The following is a 25,173-nucleotide window of genomic DNA, read 5'->3' as shown; positions in this document are numbered from 1 at the left end:
CCCCCTTCTACCATCGGTCTCACTGAAACACTGATGAAATACTTAACCTAACTTTCAACAACAAAGATGACTGATGCCAAGACAACCACGCATTGAAGGGACAAATATCTAAACATATCTAGGTACATGATTGAGCATTCATGAAAGACTTTGCATATTTGTTTACATATTGTCTGTTTTTCTGAACACAAATCCTAATAGATTCTCAGAGCATGAATACATTTAAAACAGGCTATTTAGAGAAATGTTAAAATGCATAGCAGAAATGATCATGTTCCATATCAGTCACAATTTCCACTGAAAGGTTTTTTCTTTAATACAGGTGGCAAATACTATTTCATGTTTCTGACCAATCTCAGTTTTTTTTTTGTTTTTTTTTTTACCATTTCTGAAGATGATTATAAAACTAACAATTTTCTTCCTTAGCTCTCTAGGAGCATGGTCTTTAAAGAGAGAATTCACAAGAAATTTTACACAATGGTTCTAGGAATATACACATCACATAGCACTCTTACACTTTTTTGAATTCAGAAATAAAGGTGCATAATCAGCCTGGGAGAAGTGCTAAGGCATTTGCATCTGGTTAGCAAACTTCATGGCTGAATTTTATCTGGTAACTCTGGAATATTTTAAATTCTAGTCAACAGTCAAAGTTAGCACAACCTTGACCATATACCTTGACTGTCGTTGCACTCTCAGCTTGAGTGAGAATTAATAGCTTTATGTATTTTTTGTTTGTTTAATTTACGAAAGAAGGACTTCCCATATTCATATGTGCTGATCATTATGGCACAAGCAGGAGCAACTTTAATCAACCGTGGAACAATACCTGCAGGGAAAAAAAATGTATTCACCAATTATCCATAAATATCACTCATTTTCAGAATAAGACAGACCACAGGCTTCTATAACACTGTGTAGTATCACTCACTGCAGCAAGTAAAGTGGTAAAAAGTCCTATTCTTAAGGAAACATATAGGCCACAGTCTTGCAAACACTTAAGTATGTATTAGACCCAAGCAGTCCCAAGGAACCAGTCCAGTGGTGCAAACACTGGCAAGTTGCACCCGTGACCATGTGAACAACTACAGGAAGCTTTTTATCTGAGCTGTCTGCAGTTTCCCCCTTTGGCCGCTAGAGCCACTGGTGGCAATGGTGGCATCCTCTGTACACTCAGAGCAGGTACAGCACTATGGACTCACCCAAGCCATCTAACAGTAGCCCCACTTCTACCTTTCTCTGTATAGTACAGTGAGTGGAGATAGGAGCTCAGGGGAAGCTCTTCCTCTGTGGACTGGAGAAGAGGCAGCTGCTAGAACCTGTATGGGGCTGTTTGGCTACTGGAGTCAGTCAGAGGGGAGCAGGTGCACTGGGAGCCAGGAGGATTTAGGACAACGGGAAGGTGGGAGTCATGAAGCAGGTGCAGAAGGAACAGATGCCTGCATTTTTGGGTGTACAATTTATATGCATTTAATATTGAATTTTCAACCTGCAATTGTCACACAGGCAATTGGTGTGGGTAGATGGGGTTCAAAAGTGAGAGGATAGAGCCCCTACCTGTTTTTTTTTAATTTTCACATTATTTTCTTACTCATGTGGGCTCTTAAATTGGCAATTCTACTAAGACTACTTGAGTACAAAGGTATACATGTACAGGATCAGGCCCATAGTTAAAATGTGCATTGTTTTGTGGATGATAGTTGTTCATGGGAAGTAAAGCTTCTAATCTGTTCAATCCATTTAACTCTCGTAACAGTAAGTTTAGACTTTGTCGCTTTAGACAAAAATAACTACTATGCAAATTTTGAAATTCTAAAACCCCTTTATATGTATATATGTTAATTTATGACTTAAAGATTAGGAGAAACATTAAAGTGGTACACTTTCTTTTGGTTTGTGCTCCTGATTTGGACTGCATTTTGGATTACATTTTGAATTGTTTAAAATGTATTGCACTGACTTTCAACATTTTCATAAAGGACACTGTAGTCGTCTTAGAAGAAAAATGTTGGTTTTATAAAACATAGGCTTTAAAAAAGGAGTCCAATTAATTTTTTTTTTATTTAAACACACTCCTGGAGTGCTTGCCATCCTACTGTGGCTGACGCATGAGAACCAGAAATAAACTTACTACTTTGTTTACTTTTTAAAATTCATTCAAGCTTATAAAATAAAAATAAACCATATAAATGAGGGGGGAAACTGTTACTAACCTTTGTGTAACTACTGTTCTTCAAGATGCGTTGCTCATGTCAATTCCATGTTAGGTGCAAGCATGCGCCATGTGTAAAGTCGCTGGAGATTTTCCCCTCCGTGGTATCCCTTGGACCGGGTCTAGCACCCTCTGGTGCCATGTGCTCATGCGCCGGTACAAAGGGCCGAACAGCCCCACACCTTCAGTTCGTCTTGCCAGCTAACTGGCCAGGGGCAGGAGGGTGGGTCATGCAATGGACATGAGCAACACATAAAAAGAATAACAGTTATAGAAACAGTTTTTTCTTCAAGTGCTTGCTCATGCCCATTACACGTTAGATGACTCCCAAGCAGTACCTGAGGAAGTGGACTTGGAGCTCATGGACATGAGGATTGCACCACTGATCTACCAAATTTGGTGTCATCCCTAGCTTACTGGGTAATCCGGTAGTGGGAGAAGAATCATAGGACTGGAAGAAACCTTGAAAGGTCACCTAGTCCAGTCCCCTGCACTCAAGGCAGGACTAAAGTATTATCTAGACCATCCCTGACACATTTTTGTCTAACCTGCTCTTAAAAATCTCCAATTATGGAGATTCCACAACCTCCCCAGGCAATTTATTCCAGTGCTTAACCACCATGACAGAAGTTTTTCCTAATGTCTAACCTAAACCACTGTTGCTGCAATTTAAGACCATTGCTTCTTGTCCTATCCTCGGTGGTTAAGGAGAACAAGTTTTCTCCTTCCTCCTTGTAACAATTTTTTATGTATTTGAAAACTCTTATATCATCCCCCCTCAGTCTTCTCTTCTCTGGACTACCCATACCCAATTTTTTCAATCTTCCCTCATAGGTCACATTTTCTAGATCTTTAATAATTTTTGTAGCTCTTCTCTGGATTTTCTCCAATTTATCCATATCTTTTCTGAAATTTGGTGCTCAGAATTGGACACAATACTTCAGTTGAGGCCTAATCAGTGTGGAGTACAGCGGAAGAATTACTTCTCGTGTCTTATGACACTCCAGCTAATACATCCCAGAATGATGGGGTGGTTTTTTTTGTTTTTTTTTTTTTGCAATAGTGTTACATTGTTCACTCATATTTTGCCTGTGATCCACTATGACCCCCAGATCCATTTCCACAGTACTCCTTCCTAGGCAGTAGTTTCCCATTTTATAGGTGTGAAAACTGATTGTTCTGTCCTAAGTGGAGTACTTTGCACTTGTCTTTATTGAAAATCATCATATTTACTTCAGACCATTTCTCCAGGTTGTCCAGATCATTTTGAAATTTAATCCTATCCTCCAAAGCACTTGCAACCACTCCCAGCTTTGTAGCGTCCATAAACTTTGTAAGTGTACTCTCTCTATGCCATTATCTAAATCATTGATGAAGATATTGAACAGAACCAGACCCTGAGGGAATCAGTCAATATGCCTTTCCAGCTTGACTGTGAAACACTGATAACTACTCTCTAGGAACGTAATGAGAAAGTATGTACTGACAGATCGCTGCCCTGCAGATGTCTTGGATTGGGACTTGGGCCAGAAACGCTGCTGATGAAGCCTGAGATTCATCAAATGGGCTGTCAAGGTGGCAGGTGGTAGGACTCCTGTCTGCTTATAAAACGTGCAAATGCAGAAAATAATCTAGTATGAGATTCTCTAGGCCGAAACTGATCAGTCTTTCATTCGTCTGCTACTGCCACAAAGAGCTGAGTGGATTTATGGAACAGCTTGCTTCCCTCCATGTAGAAGGCTATGACACATTAACGTCAAGCACATGGATGTGCCACTCCTCTGTATTTTTGTGTGGTTTTGGAAAGAAAATGGGCAGGAAAATAGCCTGATTACTATGAAAACTGCAAGAATGCCTTTGGGAAGAATGCTGGGTTGGGGGTGGGAGGGAGTTGAACCTTGTCCTTAAAGAACACCTTAAATAGGGGTTCTGATATAAGGGCCCTGATTTCTGAGACCCTCCTGGTCGAGTTAATCACTACCAAGAAGGCAACCTTCCAGGAGCTCAATAGAGCTATGCCAGCAGTTAAAACGGAGGTCCTGAGAGTCTCAACAGGACCAGGTGTAGGTCCCATGGAGGAACAGGCTTGCGAATTTGAGAGTAAAGCCTCTCTAGACCCTTAAGGAATTGAACGGACATTTCATGTGAGAAGACTGACCTACCACCCACCAGAAGTTGGAAGGCTGAGACTGATGCTAGATGCACCTTGATAGATTAAATGGCTAGGACTTGTTGTTTCAGATGGAGCAGGTATTCCAGCATGGACAGGAGGGGTGACTAAGTTGGTGAAAAGCCTCACTGGGAAGACCACACTGAGAAACGCTTCCCCTTGGCTAGGTAAATTGCTCTAGTAGATGGTTTTCTACTACCTAGCAAGACCTGGCAGACTTGTTCTGAACCAGCCAGGTCCACTGAATTCAACCATGGAGCTTCCACGCAGTCAGGTAGAGGGCTATGAGGTTCAGATGGAACAAACAGCCATGATCTAGCGAAATCATGCCTGGGAGGGGCGAGAGCGGCAGCGGGGTTGCTACTGACAGATTTCGTAGCATGCCAAAGCAGTGTTGGTGCAGTCATGCAGGGGCTATAAATATAACCCTTGCTTTGTCTCGCTTGACATGTAGAAGGACCTTGTGTACCAGAGGAATGGGGACAAATGTGTAGAACAGGAGCTTTGTCCATGGGAGCAGAAAGGCATCCCAGAGAGAGCCTGGGCTGTGATTGTGCAGCAAGCAGAACTGCTGACATTTCCTGTTCTGCTTGGTTACGAACAGGTCTACATGGGGAAAAAGAAAGACAGTTACCTTTTCCATAACTGGTGTTCTTCGAGATGTGTTGCTCATGTCCATTCCATATTAGGTGTGTGTGCTCGCCACATGCATCGGTGCTGGAAGTTTTTCCAGCAGCAATATCCGTAGGGGACCGGCTCTGGCACCCTCTGGAGTGTGCCTGCATGGCGCGGTATAAAGGGGCACTGCCAGCTCCCCCCACCCTCAGTTCCTTCTTGCTGGAAACTCTAACCGTGGGGAAGGACGATGGGTTGTGAAATGGACATGAGCAACACATCTCAAAGAACACCAGCTCCAGAAAAGGTAACTGTCTTTTCTTCTTCGAGTGCTTGCTCATGTGCATTCCATATTAGGTGACTCCCAAGCAGTGCCCCTGGAAGTGAATAGGAGTTCACGGATATGTAGATTGCAACACAGCTCTGCCGAACCCAGCATCATCCCTGGCCTCCTGAGTGCTGGCATAATGAACGGGTGGACAGAGGACCACGTTGCTGCTCTGCCGATGTCCTGAATAGGGATGTGCACCAGGAAGGCCGCCGAAGACGGCTCTAGTTTCATAGATATTGAGGTCAGAAGGGACCATTATGATCATCTAGTCTGACCTCCTGCACAATGCAGGCCACAGAATCTTACCCACCCACTCCTGTGAAAAACCTCTGACCTATGTCTGAGCTACTGAAGTCCTCAAATCATGGTTTAAAGACTTCAAGGTGCAGAGAATCCTCCAGCAAGTGACCTGTGCCCCATGCTACAGAGGAAGGCGAAAACCCCCCAGGGCCTCTTCCAATCTGCCCTGGAGGAAAATTCCTTCCTGACCCCAAATATGGCGATCAACTGAACCCTGAGCATGTGAGCAAGATTCACCAGCCAGATACCCAGGAAAGAATTCTCTGCAGTAACTCAGATCCTACCCCATCTAACATCCTATCACAGGGCATTGGGCCTATTTACCATGAATAGTTAAAGATCAATTAATTGCCAAAATCATGTTATCCCATCATACCATCTCCTCCATAGACGTATCGACTTAATCTTGAAATCTAGTTGAGTGGGCTCTGACAATCGGTGGCAGCAGAACCCCCGCCAGGTCGTAACAGGTCCTTATGGATGAGATGATCCAATTGGAAATCCTCTGTGAGGACACCGGAAGGCTCTTCATCCTATCTGCTGTAACAATGAAGAGCTCAGTTGATTTACGGAAAGGCTTGGTATGTTCTAAGTAAAAACTTAAGGCCCTTCGGACATCCAGCGCGTGAAGACGCCTCTCTTTGCTGGTTTTGTGCAGTTTGGGACAAAACACCAGGAGGAAGATGTCCTGGTTCATATGGAAGGTAGACACCACCTTCAGTAGGAAACTTGTCTTTGTAGAAGACTGTGTATGATGGTTCTGAGGCCCATGCTTTAATTTCAGAGACCCGTCTTGCTGACGTCACCACCACCAGGAATGCGACCTTCCATGACAGGTGGGAAAAGGAGCAGGAACCCAGTGGCTCAAAGGACAGGCCGATAAGCCTAGAGAGGACCAAGTTAAGATCTCACTGTGGGACAGGAGCCTGTACCTGTGGGAAGAGTCTCTGGAGCCCTCTCAAGAATCTGACGGTCAAGTCATGGGAAAACACTGTCTGCCCTTGGATTGGCAGGTGAAAAGCGGACATGGCCGTGAGATGCACTCTCATGGAATACCCAACGGCTGAAGTGAAAAAACAGATTGACAGAGCCAGAAGAGTACCCAGAAGTCACCTACTACAGGATAGGCCCAACAAAGAAAATAACAGAATGCCACTAGCTGTCACCTTCAGCCCCCAACTGAAACCTCTCCAGTGCATCATCAAAGATTTACAACCTATCCTGAAAAATGATCCCTCACTCTCACAGATCTTGGGAGACAGACCAGTCCTTGCTTACAGACAGCTCCAAACCTGAAGCAAATACTCACCAGCAACCACACACCACACAACAAAAACACTCACCCAGGAACCTATCTTTGCAACAAAACCCGATGCCAACTCTGTCCACATATTTATTCAAGTGACACCATCATAGGACCTAATCACACTAGCCACGCCATCAGGGGCTCGTTCACCTGCACATCTACCAGTGGGATATATGCCATCATGTGCCAGCAATGCCCCTCTGCCATGTACATTGGCCAAACCTGACAGTCTCTATGCAAAAGAATAAATGGACACAAATCTGACATCAGGAATCATAACATTCAAAAACCAGTAGGAGAACACTTCAACCTCTCTGGCCACTCAGTAAAAGATTTAAGGCTGGCAATTTTGCAACAGAAAAGCTTCAAAAACAGACTCCAAGGAGAAACTGCTGAGCTTGAATTAATATGCAAACTAGATACCATTAACTTGGGTTTGAATAGGGACTGGGAGTGGCTGAGTCATTACACATATTGAATCTATTTCCTTAAGTTAAGTATCCTCACACCTTCTTGTCAACTGTCTAAATGGGCCATCTTGATTATCACTACAAAAGTTTTTTTCTCTTGCTGATAATAGCTCATCTTAACTAATTAGCCTCTCACAGTTTGTATGGTAACTTCCAACTTATCTGTATGTGTATCTATATCTATATCTTACTATATGTTCCATTCTATGCATCCGATGAAGTGGGCTGTAGCCCACGCAAGCTTATGCTCTAATAAATTTGTTAGTCTCTAAGGTGCCACAAGTACTCCTGTTCTTTCTTCTCATGGAAGAGTCGGCCAGGCCCCGATTCCTCAAATGGAGCAGGTAGTCCAGGACAGCCTGAATGGAAGAACGCAAGGGAGAAATGCCACGTTCGGATGCCCAGTGGGAAAACCTTGTCCACTTGACCAGTTAATTTAGTCTAGCTGAGGGCTTCCTATTCCCCAGGAGGATCTGCTGGACTCCTTCCAATCAGGTCCGCTCCTGAGGTGGAGGGACTCAAGGTTGGGGTGTAGGAGCCGACTGTGGTCCTACAATAGCAGGTCCGGTCAGTTGGGCATGGACTTGGAAGTTCATAAGCATGCCAAACCAATGCTGGCGAGGCCACACCAGGGCGATCACTACAACCTGCACTTTGTCTCTCTTAATCTTTGCCAGGACCCTGCTGATGAGTGGAATCGGAGGGAATGTGTACATCAGACTCCCTGACCACGACAGGAGGAAGGCATCAAAGAGGGAGTCCTTGCTCAGACCTTGCCAAGACCAAAACCAGTGGCCTGGTAGCAAACAGGTCCACTTGGGGAGTTCCCCACTTTCTGAAGATCATGCAGGCTACCTCTGGATGGAGCAGCCCCTCGTGGTAAGAGGAGAAGTCCCTGCTGAGCTGGTCCGCCAGCGTATCCTTGACACCGGGAAGGTGACAAGCTTCCAGGTGGATTTCATGGCCGATGCAGAAGTCCTATAAACGGAGTGCCTCTTGCCAGAGAGCCGATGAGCATGCTCCTCCTTGCCTGTTGATGAAGAACACTGAAGCTGTGTTGTTCGTCAGGACTCATACCACCTTGCTTGACAGGTGGAGCAGGAAGACTCCGCATGCCAGCCGGACTGCTCAGAGCTCTCTGACATTTATGTGCAACTTCGCCTCTTCTGAGGACCACATCCCCTGTGTCTGGAGGTCACTGAGATGCACACCCCAGCTGACGTCCAAGGCATCCGACACCAACTCAATGGAGTGAGGGGGTTATCGAATGAACCCCTTCCAGGACTGTCCTGTGGTCGGTCCACCATTGCAGCAAGGTAAGTATCGTCTGGGGAATGGTAACGATCTTTTCCAGGGGGTCTTGGAACTAGGAATAGACCATCCCCAGCCATTGTTACAGGGGCCGCATCCAGAGCCTGGCATGGTGGACCACATAAGTGCATGTTGCCATGTGACCCAGCAGGCGCAGACCAATCCCGGCTGTGGTCAGAGGGAACAGGGAGACTTCCTCGATGAGGTTCGTCAATGTATGGAACATTTCCAGTTGCAGGAACACCCTGGTGCAGGTCGAGTTGAGGACCGCTCTGATAATTCTATCCTCTGCACCGGCACTAATGTTGATTTTTTGTCATTTACCAATAGGCTGAGAGCGCAGCATGTGGGTTCCATGGCACCAGCCACTGCGCCTGGGGCCATGGGACAGATTTCGGTGCTAATGATGCAGGCAGCACCACAGGTACCGAGGCCTGTCCCAGTCAGGGAACTTCGCTCCGTGCTGGAGGTATAAGCGGAGTGGTGGGTACTGGGTGACTAGGATTGGGCGGAGCAGTGGCTCTTGTCCGACCAGTGCCAGTCACTGCATCCCAAAGCTAACCTGTCTGAGTGAGACGGGTGTCTTGGTCGGGATCTTGAGGACTAATGGTGTTTGGTGGATCTGCGTTGGAGACCTGGTGATCCACACCTCACGCTACTCGAATGGTACCGGGACATCGAATGGGACTGGGAGCTAATATGGGCTGGTTGCCGGGGGGATCTTCCTGACAAGGGCAACCTACTGCTTGGAGAGGGGCGATGATGGCCCAGTGATCTGCGATCTCTGAACAGTCCCGTGATCAGTACCAAGCCCTTGGAGACAGTTGGGCCGGGGCCTGGAGTTCTTGCCGGGCAGCACGTGCCTCAGAGGGTCTGTGCCAATCTACTGGCGAGATAGGTCTTCAGTCCCTCAATCGGTGGCCCCTGTACAGAGACCGAAGAGGGCTCCTGTGACGTTATCTGATTAAAATATGACCATATAGATCATTGTTGCAACCACTGTTATATATTTGCAGCAAGTCTTGTACAACTAAGGTGTCTCTGAAAAGGTTATGATTTTCTGGTGATGATTATGCTGTCGGTATGTATGTATCATTTTTGTATTTGAAGTTATAAGTATTGGCTCTATACCTGGATTTCAAATGTTTGCTCCTGGGGTACCGCCCACAAGGTAGCTAGCCAGCACATCTTGAAGGGACTATTCAAATTAAGTGGCTCATTAAGAAACACTTGTTTGACAACAGACCATGGGAGACAGCCATCTACACTGAGTGGACTGTCATGTAAACATGCTGTCTGGAGTGTAGGTAATGGCTTCCTGCAATGACTGAGGGAAATTGGGCATGAAAATGTGGCCTGCCCCTGCAACTCCAAACTCCATCTTGTTACTGTAATTTTCCACAGTAAGAACAACGGGATGCCCTCCACATGGCAAAAGCTATAAAAGGCCATGGAAACATCTCCATTTTGTCTTCAATCCTGTTTTTTACCTCTGGAGGAACTTTGCTACAAACTGAAGCTCTGAACAAAGGACATTATCCATCCAAGTTGTGGATGTACTCCAGAGACTTGACTTAACCCAGCAGTTTATTCCATCACTGCTACAAGCCTGAACCAACAACTTTGCCATTACTGTATGTAATTGATTCCTTTAACCAATTTTAACTCTCACCTTTCTTTCTTTCTTTTTTTTTTTTTTAACCATGAATAAACCTTTAGATTTTAGATACTGAAGGATTGGCATTGGCGTGATTTTTGGGTAAGATCTAAGTTATATATTGACCTGGGTGTGTGACTAGTCCTTCGGGATCAGAAGAACCTATTATTTGATGAGACTGGTTGTAAAGAACCACTCATCTTTGAATCAGTGTTTTTGGTGGTGATATAAGAACTGGAATGCCTGAGAAAACTACCTTTATGTTTTCTTGTCAGTCAGTGTGGTGAAACAGAAGTTTACTTTTGTTGCTGGTTTGGTATATCCTATGGGGGATTAGCGACCAATCTTGGGGTGTATCTGCCCTATTTCCCAGCAGTTCATCCTGAATTTGGCATCTTCAGTTGTGAGGCATTGAGGCACGGTTACAGCTCCACTAGGCCTGCCTCTCTAGTCCTGGGGCGTGACGGCTTTGGGTGGGCGAGCAATGGCGGGACGTCCCTCTCGATAGGGAACGGTGCCACTGAGGTGGGGACTCATGCATAGGTCTCACCGCGGATTTTCCCTGAGACTGGAGTAGCACTGGAGTCAGTGTGGGCGGCACTGGGAGCATCAGGATCTCCTGAGCTGCTTGAAGGGCTTCGGGCGTCGACAACACTTGAAGCTGGTAGGGGTCTGCACCGTTATCCGGAGTCACAGGCGAAGTATGGGATGGGCTGCACTGCTCAACTTGAGCTGGGGCCCAACTTCCTGAAGGGTGCATTGAGCTGCATGGGTCGTGGCTCGCTCCCAGCCCTCTCCTTTCCCTTAGTGGAGGTAGGAGATCTTTTTTGGCTTCTTGACCAGAGCAGTGGAGGGGGACCGGTGCCGGCTCATGGATGGTGCCAGCGGAGCACTGTGCATGAAGGCCGCGGTGCTGAGTGTGGAGTCGGACCACTGCTCTGATGCCAGAGTGAGTGCCTACTCCATTAGGAGTGCTTTCACACATCTATCATGCTCCTTCTTTGTCCTAGGTTTAGAGGACTTGCAGATATGGCACTTGTCATGTATGTGCCCTTCGCCTAAGCACCTTAGGCAGCTGGTATGTGGATCGCTGATGGACATAGTCCATTTGCAGCTACTGCAGGGCTTAAAGCCTGGGGACCGGGACATGCCCCGTTCCCCAACTGAGTCCCACCTGGGACTAATGAAGTGTTTGAGAATGACTACTAAGGATAACTAATAAACTACTAACTATACACAACTATATTACAGGTTTTCAAAGTTCGCAAGAACAGAGAATGAAACAGAAGGAACTGAGGGTGGGGAGAGGTGGCAGTGCCCCTTATACTGCACCATGTGGGCACCACTGCAGAGTGCACCAGAGCCAGTCCCCTACAGATACTGCTGAGGGAAAAAAATTCTGGCACCCGTGCATATAGTGAGCACACACACCTAATACAGAATGGACATGAGCGAGCACTCGAAGAAGAACCCCCACCTCTGGAAGATGGATCTGTTTGGAGGGACCACTTGTGGTGAGAAGAAAAAGGCTTTCTGAGATGATCTGCCCAGATTGTTCCGGGCTTCTGGAAGGTGGGAAGCTTCAAAGCGAATGGAATGTTTCACACACAAGTCCCACAGGTGAATGGCCTCTTGACACAGGGTGGAGAAGTGTGCTCTTCCCTTTCTGTTGATGTAAAATATGGCTGGCATGTTGTCCATGAGCACTCAAACGACTTTGCCTGTGATCTGGGGTAGGAACACCTGGCATGCTAAGTGGACTGCTCTGAGCTTTCTGACATTTATGTGCAAGGAGAGCTCTTCCTGAGACCATAGGCCCTGAATCTTGAGGTACTCAAGGTGAGCCCTCCAAAATTAGGGATACTGCTCGTTGTGGGGTGTCAAAGAGAATGCAGGCATGCACCGATTGGGACCTCTCCAGTGGAGGGAAGTGAGGACCAGGGAGAGAACTGTAAACACCAAGTGCAAGTGATGGCAGCTCAGTGAGTACACTGAGGTCAGCCAGCCAAGTTTGAAGAGGGGAAGCGCAGTCTTGCATGCTGTACCATGTAAGTGTACACGGCCATGTGACCTAAAAGTCTGAGGCAAAAATGGGCTGTCGTGACTCGGTGGGCCTTGACCTTGGGTATCAGAGCTGACATTTTCTGGAAGCAAGCCTCTTAGAGGAAGGCTCTGGCTTGAGTAGAATCGAGCACCACCCTGCTAAACTCTATCCTCTGGATAGGGACAAGAGTAGACTTTTGCTCGTTTATCAATAGCCCCAGGGCACGGAAGGTAGCTAGGGCCAGATTGATGCTCACTTTCACCTAGACCTTGGACTGGCCCTTGATCAGCCAGTCATCAAGGTATGAGTAGACTTGAATGCCTTGCCCTCTGAGGAAGACCACCACCACTGCCATCCATTTTGTGAAAACTCGAGGGGCTGCTGACAGGCCGAAGGAGAGTGTTAGGATATAGCTATTCAGGCCTGTCTGTAAAGGCCTATACGCCAAGAATTTAGGTGTATTCTTATCACTTAGCTAGTTATAGAGGTATAAAAGAAAGAATCAAAATCACTGCCTGCCAGTGTAAGGGCCTTCTCTTACTGTCATAGTCTGAGGCCCTGTTCTTAGGCTAAGATCTTTGGCTAAGCAGCAGAGGCAGTCATAAGCTGGGAAGCGAACGGTCACATCCTTACATTCTAAACTAGTCACTTTGAAAGAAGGTGCTATTTGGCTGTTAGGAATACAATCCTGTCCTGATAATGCCTATCACCTCCAGAGAAAGGGACGTGCCTTGAAGATGTAAAAGGAAACTTAGTTTGATAGCAATAGCTGGGATGTGAAATCCTCATTTCTGTGTTGTTCTATCATTGTAGTCCCCATTTCCCTATTGTTTGTCTGTATAATCTCTGTCTGGTTCTGTGATTGTTTCTGTCTGCTGTATAATTAATTTTGCCGGGTGTAAACTAATTAAGGTGGAAGGATATAATTGGTTAAATAATCATGCTATAATATGTTAGGATTGGTTAGTTAAATTTCAATAAAACGATTGGTTAAGGTATAGCTAAGCAGAACTCAAGTTTTACTATATAGTCTGCAGTCAATCAGGAAGTAAGGGGGAATGGGAACAGGGAATGTGGGTGGGAAAATTGGAATCATGTGTTGCTAAGGGGGGGAATGGGAACAGGGACACAGGTAAGGCTCTGTGGTGTCAGAGTTGGGAAGGGGGACACTAAGGAAGGAAACAGGAATCATGCTTGCTGGAAGTTCACCCCAATAAACATCGAATTGTTTGCACCTTTGGACTTTGGGTATTGTTGCTCTCTGTTCATGCGAGAAGGACCAGGGAAGTAAGCGGGTGAAATTGGTCTGGTTTATGATGAACCTGAGGAACTTTCTGTGGCCCTGGAAGATGGAGATATGGAAATAGGTGTCTTTCAAGTTGAGGGTGGTGTACCAGTCCCCTGGATCCAGGGAGGGAATAATGGAGGCCATGCAGAACCTCAGCTTCTTGAGATAGTTGTTGAAACGATGCAGGTCTAAGATGGGTTGAAGACCCTCTTTGGCCTTTGGGATTAGGAAATAGTGGGAGTAAAACCCTTTCTCTCTCAAGCTCTGAGGCACCTTCTCCCCAGCCCCTACCCTCAGGAGGGCTTGAACCTCCTGGACTAGAAGAGTGCTTGTGAGACGGGTCCCTGGGGAGGGACAGGGAGGGAGAGGTGGAAGAAAACTGAAGGGTGTAACCTTCCTCCACCATACTCAGCATCCAATGATCTGAGGTGATGAAAGACCACACCGGGCTGAAGTAGGAGAATCACTTTAAAAACAGGGGGCGGAGAGGCAGGATCCAGAATGGAAATTGATAACACGCTCTTGGGCACCTTTTCAGAAGTTCTGCTTGGGGGTCTCCTGGGTATCTATTTGAGCCCGGTAGCAAGGCTGAGGTGTAAAGGAATGATTGCCTTCATTTATAATCTCTCTTCATTTTTTCAACAGGTCTTGGTGAGGTGGCAGAGATGAGAAGCGGGCAGGTTGTTGAGGTCTGAAATGCTTCCTCGGAAGTGCCGGGAAGTAGAGGCCCAGCGATCTGAGGGGAGCCATGGAATGTTTCAGGTGCGAGAGTTTCTAATCCATCTTTTCAGAGAAGAGGGGGATTTCCTCAAACAGACGATTCTGAATGGATTGTTGAACCTCCAGTGGCAACCCCCAGGATTGGATCCAGGAGCACCTTCTCATGACCACAGCCGATGTCACTGTTTTGGCTGCTGTGTCAGTGGCGTCTAGGGCCACCTGGAAGGAGGTCCTGGCTATGGTCTTTCCTTCCCTCATCAGAACAAAGAATACTTGCCTGGACTCCTGGGGCAGCGAGTCCTTAAACTCTGCCATCAAGTCCCAGACATTATAGTCATACCTCCAAAGCAAGATCTGCTGGTTGGAAATGCGGAGCTGTAACCCACCAGTAGAATAAATCTTTCTACTAAACAGGTCCAGCCTCTTTGAGTCCTTTGGCTTCGGGGTTGCGCCTTGCAGCCCTTGCCTGTCTCTTTCGTTGGCCGCTGTGATCACAAGGGACCCGAGGTGGGGGTATTCAGACCTCTTGGCAGGAACATACTACTTCTCTGCTCTTTTTGAAATGGGGAGTAGAGAGGAATGGGTCTGCCACAGGGACCTGACTGGAACCATAAAGGCTTTGTTGAGGGCTAGGGCCACCTTTGATGGGACTGCTGCAGCCAAGATGGTGACCAGGCTGTGTGAGGACTCTTTAAGCACCTCCACCTCTAGCCCCAGGTTAGAAGCCATACTTTTCAATAGCTCCTGATGAGCACTGCTCCAAGACCTGCTCCAAGAAGGCACCTTCCTCCTCGTCTTCTGCACCAACCCCATCATGCAGGCCTAACTCCCGAGTGTCAGTACTGTAGTCAGGATCAGATGCTGGATAGCATGGCGGAGGGGCCCTTCTCTCAGACACCACTGACTATGAACAGTTGGAAGGCAGCCCCAGTACTGGGAGGAACCCCCATGGATTCCAAAATTGCCACTGGACCTGCATAGGCCACTGCCCTCTGGGGCAGGTGCGTGCATGGGAATCCGATGGAATGTATGTTAGGTACGGGTAACAGCCCCTTGATTGGGTGCAGGACTCCACCTCTGACTTCAAGTCAGTTTGGAGAGACCACAAGGGGGTCAAACCTCTTGCTTCCGCTGGTCCGTGCTGAGGATCCAGGGATCGGTGCCAGAGCAGGGAAGTTTCGCTGATGTTGGCAGGGCCAGTTTCCCTTGGACCTGGTGCAGGGTTAGAGCTTGGGACAAAATGCTTCCTTCTACTCAATGATCTCTCCAGTGCCAGAAGTTGTCCCACCTGGGTCAGCAGTATCAGGAGAGTCATCAGGTCCTTGGCCGCTGTGAAGGCCTCCAGGGTGGATAGTACTGTGATCCTGCTTCCTGCTGATGCCACGGTGTCCCCCAGGTTTCAGTGGATGGTCCTGCATCAGATTCAATGGCACCTGTGAGGAAGGCGGAGTCGACAGTGTCACTTGCTGAGTGGGGGTGGAGGAGTGGCCCAACACAGTTCGCAGTCTGCTGGATTCCCCTTGCTTGTTCTTCCTCGGTTCTGGGGAGCATCCCCTCTTGGACCATTGTTTCTTGTAATTCTTTCTCAGCACCGGTAAAGGAGAACTATGCTGAGAAACCCATGCTGCTGGAGGAGCACTCTGTACTGATGTCAAGGTACTTGGTGCCAAGTCTGACCAGTTTGGCTCCGACGCCAGTCTGAGTGCACCTTCCATCAAGATGGCCCTTAGCGTAGCCTCCCTGTCCTTTTTTTGTCCGAGGCTTGAACTCATGGCAGATCTGGCAATTGCTCTCGCACATGCGATTCCCCCAGATGCTTCAGACAGCTGGAGTGTGGGTTGCTCACCGGCATGGGCTTGCCGCAAGAGGCACAGGGTTTGAAGTCCAGAGACCGGGGCATGACCAATCTCAAAGGCAGACGATGCCGCACTAAGCAAAATGAGGGAGTCTAACTGTACAGACTACTGCTAAAGAATAAAACTGAAGGTAACTAAACTTGAGAAAGAAAGGAGGAAACAACAGAACCACTGATTGAACGCTATGCTGAGGCAAGAGAAGTTGTTCCAGAGACTGCCACAGGCGACAAGAAGGAATGGAGACAGTGCAGGACCAGCTGGGCCCCTTATATTCGCACTTGAGCATGCAGCACCAGAGAATGCTGGAGCCAGGCTGATGGATACTATTGAGGGAAAAATCTCTGTGCACACAGCACACATGCACCTAATAGAATGGACATGAGCAAGCACTCGAAGAAGAAACATGTTTTCAGTTTTAGTAATTTCATGTGATAAAGATGAGGACTTTTAGAATGATTTTTTTATTCTGATAGCGTGCCTTTTTAAACAAATAAACTGAAGCCAGTGGTGCTGTGAAAACTGATGTTCCAGAGTTATATGGAACATCAAATACCACCACTCCTGTCTTGTGGATTTAGTAATACAAGCCCATAATATGACTAGCCCTCCCTCAGAGCATCATGACACAAAAGCCCAACTTTCAATGATGTTATGTAATCTTCCTGATTCTGTTTTGGGCCTTCTGACATTCATTAGCCCACAGTATCCTACAAGCCAGCAACTGTCCAGAGTGATTTACCATAGTAAACGCTATTCCCAGCTACTACCCCTCTACTCAGATGCAAACCAAGATCTCAGCAAAACTTCCTTAAACACTTATGACTGCAGACAAAAAAGGCTGTTGAAGCTGCAGCTTTGTTTCTGAAGACAGAGAATACCAAAAAGGATTAGTGAGAAAAAGTAGAACCAAAAAAAGGGGATGTTCCTAAGCATTGATGTGGAAGTAGTAGTGACTGGTAGGAGATAAATCACACTCAACCCACAATAAAATTAGGCCCCCACTGAGCCCCTACAGAGAGTTGGATCTCCCTTGCCCCCAAGAACAGAGTTCTTAAGTGTCGCCAGGTTCCGGTCTGTCTTAGTTCTGTGTTTGCTTTACAAATTGTATTTCTCACCTGCTGGAAAAGCTATTTTCACCTGCAAAAACTACCTTTTATCCCTATCAACTGGACGTAAAACACCTTTTTGTTTTGTTTTTCACAATTCTTTAGTTGCAAAACTTGTCACGCTACTTTGCTGTCAGTGACAATTTGGGAAAATAATTACAACTACATTAATTGACATAACTGATACATGTGGTACATACTAATTGTCACATGCTTGAAAAATAAACCACCTCTGTTCTTAGACACTGTTAGACATGTTAATTGATAATCTCTCAATTAAGAGTTGACTAGAATTGCATATTTTTATATATTTTTATTTTCATGACTGCTCCACAGCTAACAACATTCATGTGGAAGGACATGAGTATTTTTTATCTTGCCCATGACAGATTCTATAAAAACCTAGTTAATGATTAAATCCGCTTAATTTCCTTTTTTCTTGGAAATATATGAAAGCAGTTACCAGCAAATAATCCAGTAAACCCATGCTCAGCAACAATTTTCTTCATTACTGTCCATGTTGAGGTGGACCTCTTCTGTGATACTAGATAGAGTACAACAAAATAAAGTGTTAATTAAACAGAATACAAATTAATACCACAATAGAAAAGCAATAAATACTCCTGAAAATTATAGGGATCACATCAATGAAATGCACTAGCTGTTTTTATTTTAGTCACATTTTAAATTTGTTTAACATTAATTTTGGCCATACTGATGGAGAATGAAGGAGTTGTTTTATTATTTAATAAATATTGCATGCACCTCAATTTATCTGTTAAATATTATCCTGCCTGACTGCAATGAGTTAAATCCAAGGAGGCTGCTAAGGGAGAAGCAAACCAGAAAAAAAAGTGGCAGTCGCTCCTCTGCAGATTTCCTGAGTAGGGATCTGAGCCAGAAATGCTGTTGACGAAGCCCGCACCCTGGTGGAGTGTGCAGTGATTGGGGGTGTGGGAACTGCTGCCAGGTTGTAGCACTCGTGTATGCAGGATGTGACCCATGACAAAATGTGTTGTGAGGACAAGGGTAGGCCCTTCATTCTGTCTGCTATCGCCATGAACAGCTGGACCGATTTTCTCAACGGCTTTGTTCTTTCGATGTAGAAAGCTAGCACCCTGAGAACATCTAGTGAGTGAAGTCTCTGCTCCCTGCCACTAGAATGCGGTTTAGGGTAGAATACCAGGAGAAAGATGTGCTGGTTGATGTGAAACTGTGACACAACCTTCAGAAGGAAAGCAGGATGGGGCCTGAGCAGAACCTTGTCCTTACAGAACACGGTGTAGGGAGGCTCTGATGTTAGGGCTATGAGCTCCAACACCTTCCTGGTCAAGGTTATTGCTACTAGGAACGCCACCTTGTAAGAGAAGTAGAGCAGGGAGCATGTTGCTAATGGTTCAAAGGGGGGGTCCCATGAGCCTAGCGAGGACCAGGTTGAGGTCCCAGACAGGGACAGGCTGACTGACGTTAGGGTATAGCCTGTCAAGCCCTTTTAAGAACCGGCTGATCATCAGGTTAGCAAAAACAGAGCGGCCTTCCATGCCTGGGTGAAAGGCCGAGATAGCTGCTAGGTGCACCCTTATTGATGATAACGAAAGCTCCTGCTGCTTCAGATGCCCAGACTGAGTGGAACTAAGGCTAGCGTCGGGGCGAATGGTGCTGCGCTGACCAGACTGAAAATCTCTTCCACTTAGCAAGATCGCATGCCCTGATTCTCATGGGTGACTTTAATTTTCCTGATATCTGCTGGGAGAGCAATACAGCGGTGCATAGACAATCCAGGAAGTTTTTGGAAAGCGTAGGGGACAATTTCCTGGCGCAAGTGCTAGAGGAGCCAACTGGGGGGGGCGCTTTTCTTGACCTGCTGCTCACAAACCGGGTAGAATTAGTGGGGGAAGCAAAAGTGGATGGGAATCTGGGAGGCAGTGACCATGAGTTGGTTGAGTTCAGGATCCTGACGCAGGGAAGAAAGGTAAGCAGCAGGATACGGACCCTGGACTTCAGGAAAGCAGACTTCGACTCCCTCAGGGAACGGATGGCCAGGATCCCCTGGGGGACTAACTTGAAGGGGAAAGGAGTCCAGGAGAGCTGGCTGTATTTCAAGGAATCCCTGTTGAGGTTACAGGGACAAACCATCCCAATGAGTCGAAAGAATAGTAAATATGGCAGGCGACCAGCTTGGCTTAATGGTGAAATCCTAGCGGATCTTAAACATAAAAAAGAAGCTCACAAGAAGTGGAAGGTTGGACATATGACCAGGGAAGAGTATAAAAATATTGCTCGGGCATGTAGGAATCATATCAGGAGGGCCAAATCGCACCTGGAGCTGCAGCTAGCAAGAGATGTCAAGAGTAACAAGAAGGGTTTCTTCAGGTACGTTGGCAACAAGAAGAAAGCCAAGGAAAGTGTGGGCCCCTTACTGAATGAGGGAGGCAACCTAGTGACAGAGGATGTGGAAAAAGCTAATGTACTCAATGCTTTTTTTGCCTCTGTTTTCACTAACAAGGTCAGCTCCCAGACTGCTGTGCTGGGCATCACAAAATGGGGAAAAGATGGCCAGCCCTCTGTGGAGATAGAGGTGGTTAGGGACTATTTAGAAAAGTTGGACGTGCACAAGTCCATGGGGCCGGACGACTTGCATCCGAGAGTGCTGAAGGAATTGGCGGCTGTGATTGCAGAGCCATTGGCCATTATCTTTGAAAACTCGTGGCGAACCGGGGAAGTCCCGGATGACTGGAAAAAGGCTAATGTAGTGCCAATCTTTAAAAAAGGGAAGAAGGAGGATCCTGGGAACTACAGGCCAGTCAGCCTCACCTCAGTCCCTGGAAAAATCATGGAGCAGGTCCTCAAAGAATCAATCCTGAAGCACTTGCATGAGAGGAAAGTGATCAGGAACAGCCAGCATGGATTCACCAAGGGAAGGTCATGCCTGATGAATCTAATCGCCTTTTATGATGAGATTACTGGTTCTGTCGATGAAGGGAAAGCAGTAGATGTATTGTTTCTTGACTTTAGCAAAGCTTTTGACACGGTCTCCCACAGTATTCTTGTCAGCAAGTTAAGGAAGTATGGGCTGGATGAATGCACTATAAGGTGGGTAGAAAGCTGGCTAGATTGTCGGGCTCAACGGGTAGTGATCAATGGCTCCATGTCTAGTTGGCAGCCGGTATCAAGTGGAGTGCCCCAAGGGTCGGTCCTGGGGCCGGTTTTGTTCAATATCTTCATAAATGATCTGGAGGATGGTGTGTATTGCACTCTCAGCAAATTTGCGGATGATACTAAACTGGGAGGAGTGGTAGATACGCTGGAGGGTAGGGATAGGATACAGAAGGACCTAGACAAATTGGAGGATTGGGCCAAAAGAAATCTGATGAGGTTCAATAAGGATAAGTGCAGGGTCCTGCACTTAGGATGGAAGAATCCAATGCACCGCTACAGGCTGGGGACAGACTGGCTAAGTGGTAGTTCTGCAGAAAAGGGCCTGGGGATTATAGTGGATGAGAAGCTGGATATGAGTCAGCAGTGTGCCCTTGTTGCCAAAAAGGCCAATGGCATTTTGGGATGTATAAGTAGGGGCATAGCGAGCAGATCGAGGGATGTGATCGTTCCCTTCTATTCGACATTGGTGAGGCCTCATCTGGAGTACTGTGTCCAGTTTTGGGCCCCACACTACAAGAAGGATGTGGATAAATTGGAGAGAGTCCAGCGAAGGGCAACAAAAATGATTAGGGGTCTAGAACACATGACTTATGAGGAGAGGCTGAGGGAGCTGGGATTGTTTAACCTGCAGAAGAGAAGAATGAGGGGGGATTTGATAGCTGCTTTCAGCTACCTGAAAGGGGGTTCCAAAGAGGATGGCTCTAGACTGTTCTCAATGGTAGCAGATGACAGAACGAGGAGTAATGGTCTCAAGTTGCAGTGGGGGAGGTTTCGATTGGATATTCGGAAAAACTTTTTCACTAAGAGGGTGGTGAAACACTGGAATGCGTTACCTGGGGAGGTGATAGAATCTCCTTCCTTAGAGGTTTTTAAGGTCAGGCTTGACAAAGCCCTGGCTGGGATGATTTAACTGGGAATTGGTCCTGCTTCGAGCAGGGGGTTGGACTAGATGACCTTCAGGGGTCCCTTCCAACCCTGATATTCTATGATTCTATGTGGCTCTCGTAGAGGGTTTTCTGCTGCCACGAAGGGCTTGTCTAACCTGGCCTGAACAGGAAAGTTCCACCAGGTTCAACCATGGAGCTTCCATGCTGTGAGGTGAAGCGACCCAAGGTTCAGATGTTGAAGACTACCATGATCTTGTGACAGAAGGTCCGGGCAGAGTGGCGGGGGCTTCTATGGACATGTCTAGGAGAAATGTGTACCAGTGCTGATGGGGCCAGGCTGTTGCTATCAATATGACCTGAGCTCGTTCCCTCCGGATCTTGAGGAGTACCCTGTGAACTAGCGCTCTGGGCGAAAAGGCATATAGGAGGCAATCTCCCCAATGGAGGAGGAACACATCTGCACTGGAGCCTGGGGTACGATTTTGGAAGGAACAGAACTGCTGGCACTTCCTGTTATATCAAATGGCAAATATGTCTATCTGGGGAAAGCCCACCTCTGGAAGATTGAAATCGCAACGTCTGGGCGAAGGGACCACTTGTGGCCATGAAATGACACGCTGAGGTGGTCCGCCAGCTCGTTCTGTACTCCAGGGAGGTATGATGCCTGGAGGTGTATTGAATGTTCTACACAGAAGTCCCACAACATGAGGGCTTCCTGGCACAGGGGAGAGGAGCATGCACCCCCGTTTGTTAATACAGAACATTGCCGTGGTGTTATCCATCATGACTGATCACACTGTTCCGTTAAGTATGCCCAGAAGGTCTGGCATGCCAGGCAGACTGCTCTCAGCAATCTGACGTTGATGTGGAGAGCCAGATCCGCCTGAGACCAGAGACCTTTAGTCCTGCAGTCTCCTACCCGTGCTCCCCAGCCCAAGTCTGATGCATCCGTCACTAGCAACTGAGACAGCTGCAGACTGGCAAAGGGGATCCTTGAGCATACCTCCTGAGGGTCGAGGCACCACAGGAGGGAATAGAGGATGGGGCAAGGCAGGGCCATTATCCTGTCCAAGCTGTTCCTGGATGGGCGGTACACTGACACAAGCCACGACTGAAGAGGTCGAAGCCTGAGTCTGGCATGCTGCATCAGGTAGGTACAGGCAGCCATGTGTCCGAGAAGATTCAGGCAGTTTGTTGCTGTGGTGGTGGGAAACTGAGGCCTCAAATGATATTGGTCAGGGCCTGAAATCTTGCTTGCGGCAGGTATGCCCTGGCCTGGGTCGAGTCCAATATTGTCCCTATAAATTCTATCCTCTGGACAGGGGACAGAGTCGATTTCACTTTGTTTAAAAGGAGACCCAGGCTGTCAAACGTGGCTCTAATGAATCTGACCTGAGCTTCCCCTTGGGTCTCGGAGCAGCTCTTGATCAGCCAGTCGTCAAGGTAAGGAAACACCTGTACCCAGTGCCTGTACAGAAACACAGCAAGGTAAGGAAACGCCTGCACAGAAACACAGCAACAACTGCCATGTACTTGGTGAAAACACAAGGTGCTGATGACAGGCCAAATGGGAGGACTGTAAATTGGTAATTGGTGTTGTTCACCATGAACCTGAGGTACTTCCTGAGGGGCTGGGTGATCACGATATAAAAGTATGCATCTTTCAAGTCGAGGGCAGCATACCAGTCTGCTGGATCCAGTGAGGGAATAATGTGGAACTTGAGTTTCTTCACCAACTTGTTGAGTTCTCTGAGGTCCAGGATGGGCCTGAGGCCGCCTTGGCTTTCTGTATTAGGAAATACCAGGAGTAAAAGCCCTCGCCCCTGTGCTCCTGAGGACCCTCCTCCACCACCCCTAAAAATAGGAGCAACTACACCTCCTGGATAAGGAGCTGCTTGTGTGAAGGGTCCCTGAAGAGGGATGGGGAAAGGGGCGGAAAGGGCGGGAGGGCACAGAATTGGATCGAGTATCCCCACTCTACCGTGTGGAGCACCCATTGGTCTGAGGTGATATGGGACCATGCACAGTAGAAAGGGGATAGTCAGGATGAGAAGATAAGGCGGGGTGGATCCACTGTTAGGTATGGTACACCATCCTTGACTGTGCCAGTCAAAAGGCTGGCTTGGACGCTGAAGATGGCTTGGGTTGTCCCGAGCTCTGGCCAGAAGGTTGGCGCGGCCTTCTCCTGCCGTTCTGATTTCTCCTGCTGGACCTGTCTTGGTGATTCTGCTGACCGAACTGCTGGGGCTACAGGTGGAAATGTCTCCGCTGGGTCAAAGGAGTATAGAGGCCCAGGGACCTGAGGGTGGCTCTAGAATGTTTAAGGCTGTTCAGCCTTTTGTCCATCTTCTCTGAGTCTCTCACCCTCAAAGGGCAGGTCTTGACTAGTTTGCTGTACCTCGTAGGGGAGGCCAGAAACCTGGAGCCATGAGCCCCTTCTCATGACCACACCAGTAGCCATAACCCTGGTTGCCACATCAACCCCGTCCAGTGCCGCCTGAAGGGAGGCCCTGGAGATCAGTCTCCTTTCCTCAACCAAAGTTGAAAATTCAGAGCAGGTGTCTGAGGGGAGCAACTCCATAAATTCTGCCATCGCCAAGCAGGCATTGTAGGAGTATCTGCTGACGATGACCTGTTGGTTGGATATACGGAGTTGCAGTCCCTCTGTGGAGTAAACTTTTTGCCCAAAAAGGTCTAATTTTTGGCAGCCCTATTCTTGGGTGAAGGGCCTTGAAATCCTTGTCTTTCCTGCTGGTTAGCAGCATCCACCACCAGGGAATCAGGCTGGGGAGTTGGAATAGAGGTGCTTATTGTGCTTGGCCATAGGTGGCAGAGAGGTCAGAGTCTGCCAAAGGGTCTTGGTCATGTCCGTTTTTTATTAGTGGTAAGGTGATACGGACGGGGCCATAGGGAGCCAGGATGTCCACCATAGGGTCTGCATCATCCACAACTTCCTCCGCCTTAATGCCCAGACCCTGGCGACCCGGTGCAGCAACTGCTGCAACACGCTGGAGTCTTCCAGAGCTGGGGCTACTGAAGTGCCCGCTAGTGCCTCATCTGGTGAGGAGGAGACCACCAGGGTAGGTGGTTGCTCCCTACCATCCCACCTGAGAAATCTCTTGACCCCATGGAAAAAGCAGTAGGTTGGTCTGGTCCTGCAGGTGTGACAGGCACAGGTGTATCAGTGCCGACCTCGGGCCCCCCGTGGGTGCTGGCACCTGGTGCAGCATGAACACCGGGGTTCCTGTGGGTGCCGTGGCAGCTGGTGTTAATGACGGAGGTGGTGCCAGTGCCATCATCGGTGCCGAGAGTGTCTTGCACCGAAGCTGCAACTGGGGCCTCTGATACCTCCGGTGCCAAAGCGGTTGGTGCCTAGAATGGCACCACAAGTGCCAGTGTTAATGCCTGATGCACTGGCTCTGGTGCCAATCATGGTGGAACAACTGTTGCGGAGGCCACTGATGCTGCACCCGAGCAGGACCCCTGGCTCTGACCCTGGGCTTGATGGGAAGCCCACGGAGATCAAAAGGGTCACTGCTATGGATTTTGCCACTGAGGGGCCCACTGCATCGGGTGGGACTGCCTATGGTGCCGTGAGGAGGATCTTCTGCTCCTGCTATAATTGGAGTGGTATGAGTCCAACTCTGAGTAGGATGGCCAGGGAGGCGCTGCTCCTCTTGAGTTAGAGCATAGAGAAGCAGGGGATTGACTGCACTCTCTGGATGGCGGAGCTGGAGCAGA

At 47.7% G+C, this 25,173-nt stretch overlaps 1 protein-coding gene across 4 annotated transcripts in view; it reads right to left on the bottom strand.

Moving 5' to 3' along the window:
• Positions 1-328: 328 nt before the first annotated feature.
• Positions 329-25,173, bottom strand: part of SLC25A40 (solute carrier family 25 member 40) — a 79,798-nt gene continuing 54,953 nt past the window's right edge. For all 4 annotated transcript variants that reach the window (XM_073334076.2, XM_073334075.2, XM_078851791.1 and 1 more), the window contains 2 exons: positions 17,850-17,930; positions 329-829 (listed from right to left, as the gene is read on the bottom strand). In XM_073334076.2, coding sequence (XP_073190177.1) covers positions 696-829; positions 17,850-17,930 — 215 coding nt within the window. In that variant the 3' untranslated portion in view covers positions 329-695. The remainder of the gene's footprint in view (positions 830-17,849; positions 17,931-25,173) is intronic.

The sequence above is a fragment of the Lepidochelys kempii genome, chromosome 2 (genome assembly GCF_965140285.1).
Source record: "Lepidochelys kempii isolate rLepKem1 chromosome 2, rLepKem1.hap1, whole genome shotgun sequence".
NCBI classification, from domain to species: domain Eukaryota; kingdom Metazoa; phylum Chordata; order Testudines; family Cheloniidae; genus Lepidochelys; species Lepidochelys kempii.
The sequence above is the reverse complement of the archived record's forward strand: the minus strand, read 5'-3'. Positions and strand labels throughout refer to the sequence as shown.